The 2,584-nt window shown below is 50.7% G+C and overlaps 1 protein-coding gene across 4 annotated transcripts in view; it reads right to left on the bottom strand.

The window, feature by feature from the left end:
* The window catches only part of mdga2a (MAM domain containing glycosylphosphatidylinositol anchor 2a), a 156,691-nt gene extending 155,029 nt beyond the window's left edge, over positions 1-1,662 (bottom strand). For all 4 annotated transcript variants that reach the window (XM_031865979.1, XM_031865981.1, XM_031865980.1 and 1 more), the window contains exon 1: positions 620-1,662. In XM_031865979.1, coding sequence (XP_031721839.1) covers positions 620-692 — 73 coding nt within the window. In that variant the 5' untranslated portion in view covers positions 693-1,662. The remainder of the gene's footprint in view (positions 1-619) is intronic.
* Positions 1,663-2,584: the final 922 nt, after the last annotated feature.

Here is a 2,584-nt window from a genome sequence, read left to right as displayed (position 1 = left end):
GTGTGTGTGTGTGTGTGTGTGTGTGTGTGTGGGGGGGGGGGGGGGAGGTAGAGACAGACAGACATAAGGAAGAGGTAGGCAGTCTGAGCCACCGCACATGGAAATAATTCATGACTGAGCGTACTAAATGCCACTGCTCAACAGATTATGGTGCTCATGGTGACATTCAAATATAAAAGTGCCACGAAGACCAATTGAGTGCTAATTACCAAACCCCATGTATGTCGTATGGTGACCAGTCTGAGAGGCTTGAAGAAAAGTCAACCAGGTTCCACTGTTATAATGTATGAAAGCAGCCTACTAAATTTAGCCTGCTCACCGACCATCATGAGTGATGGATTGGACGGGGAAAGGGGGGCTGTGCATGATTGGCTGCCCACGCGATCTGCTGTATAACCTCAGGGTTGCTGAAAACATTTGGAGCCTCTCACTCCATCATGACAATCAGACCTGGTTTGGCGCCCCCTTACACCAGGTGATGCTGCGTTTTGGGGGGGGGGGGGGGTATTACTATTAGGGGACATGGTGATTCTAAAGGATGGCGATGTATGAGCGACCACTGCTTTTACAAGGTCATGGTCGTATTTGGTTTCAGCAGAAGCAAATTGCATACACTCACCGTACACTCCTTGGCAACGGATGCCCTCCACGACCAGCGCCAGCAGCCCCAAAACACAGATAATTAGATCCATCCTCTCACGTTAATCTCTGCATATCCTCCTCTCAATGGCAAGAAGTCCTTTCCGGGGCGGTGTAACTGAGGCGCATAGACAACGGCGCCGCTGCGATTCCCACACGTCGATTAATTTAGTCTCGGTATTAGCTGCGAAGGTATGTACGGTCCGCAGGAGGCGAACACACTCAGGCTGTGATTGTTTTGATGTCCGCTGCCATGTAGTCGGGACGCGGAAGCGCTCGCGGCGCAGAGACGCCGCGGAGGCTGCGGGGAAAAGCGAGCAGGCGCGGGGGAGTGGGCTGCAGAAAGCCCGGCCTTAAAACAGACAACCGCGTCTCCAGGTGCGCTGTGTTTCCCCCGGACTTTAGCGGAGACCCCCGAGGCACCAAACCGAGGGGGCACACTGGTGCTGTCGACTACAGGCAGACGGAGGCTCGGTGCCCACGGACATAGCTCCTCAAAATCCAGCTGTGGTCAAGGCTCGCTCCGCGGATGCAGCTGCTGCGTTGACTGCGTGCTGTCAAACGAAGCCATCACCTCATGATTCACAAAAAAACACACACACACGCGCACATTGTCAAATTTTCAGTTCCCACCTTGTAAGGCGGCCGTCAGGCTTCCGATACCACAGTTGGAGGCTCGTGCGCTCACACAGTCACATCACGACTGCACCCCGACGCCGCGCGCTCTGCTTCATCTCTCCCGGTGGCAATGACAAGGGGAGGGTCCAGTACGGCGAGGAGCGGCGGATGGTTCCTCCACAGCGCCTCGGCGATGCCCGCTGTTGCCTCAGCGTTATGAGACCACTTTCTTAATGAATTCACGCGACAGGGGGGGGAGCCGGATGTGCCCGTCGCGAAGTCAGTTGAGCATCAGTCACGTTGCGCAATACGTGCTACGGAGACCGAGTGGCACCGCAGCCGGTCTGTGGCTACGTCAAGAGGTGCGTGGCTTCCAGCGCTCATCTGTATGGGAGGCTTCGCTCAGCGTCAGGAAAGGCATGAGAAGTGCAGCTGCTGGAAGCTGAGAGAGAGAGAGAGAGAGAGAGAGAGAGAGAGAGAGAGAGAGAGAGGAGACCATTGGAATTCAGGAGATCTAGCTTTGACAGACCTTTTGCAATCAACACCAAGCAGCCAGTCTATACTCCTGTCTGCTCATGTTTCACCAGGCCTCCTTTATCAGACAGGGAGGATGAGATGCTGTCTGCCATGTATCGTTCATCTGCTACAGAAGATCTATTTTGGCTTCAAACAGTGAGATGTCGGTTAGTCTATCCAAGCACACACTGCTGCTGCTGCCACAGGTCTCTAATGTTTTTGGTAACTTTAACAATACATAACTTTTAAAGTAAAAAAAAAAAGGTACCAAGTGGTTCCCGAATGGGGTCCCAGAAGGCCCTCGGGGGGTCCTGCTGGCAGTTCTGGGGGGGTGCACCTGCAAAACCTGTTTCATTATATAACATTTTGCCATATGGCCTATTCTGACTACAGGTTTCACCTCCCCATTGTCCTTCAGTACGAACTAATGGTCATATTGGACCATTTCATTATACTGTAAATGCTTCCACTTCTTCGTATTTCCTGTTGGAAACGTTCTGTAATAACAACACTGGTCAGATCTAAAATTTTGACTATAGCTGTTTCCTAGCAACACAATTTTGATTGAATGGTATTAATTAGTTAAATAGTTCCCCCAGTGTTAGACTTTTGGGACAAGGGATGAACGTCAAGAGCCACAGGTTGATTCTGATAAAAGAGTTTGATTCATCTCTAAATTCGGTTTCCCTGTGATGTTTAGAATTGTCTTTTAAGGCTTTCTAGCTTTTAAAAAGCATCAAAATGTATGAGTAACAATAAATACAGATTGGTATTTTACACCCAGCTGGGGATAAACTGTGGAAGTGACTGG

The sequence above is a fragment of the Anarrhichthys ocellatus genome, unplaced genomic scaffold, assembly GCF_004355925.1.
Source record: "Anarrhichthys ocellatus isolate YVR2014 unplaced genomic scaffold, GSC_Weel_1.0 scaffold34, whole genome shotgun sequence".
In the NCBI taxonomy this organism is placed as follows: Eukaryota; Metazoa; Chordata; class Actinopteri; order Perciformes; family Anarhichadidae; genus Anarrhichthys; species Anarrhichthys ocellatus.
This window is presented reverse-complemented; position numbering and strand designations above follow the sequence as displayed.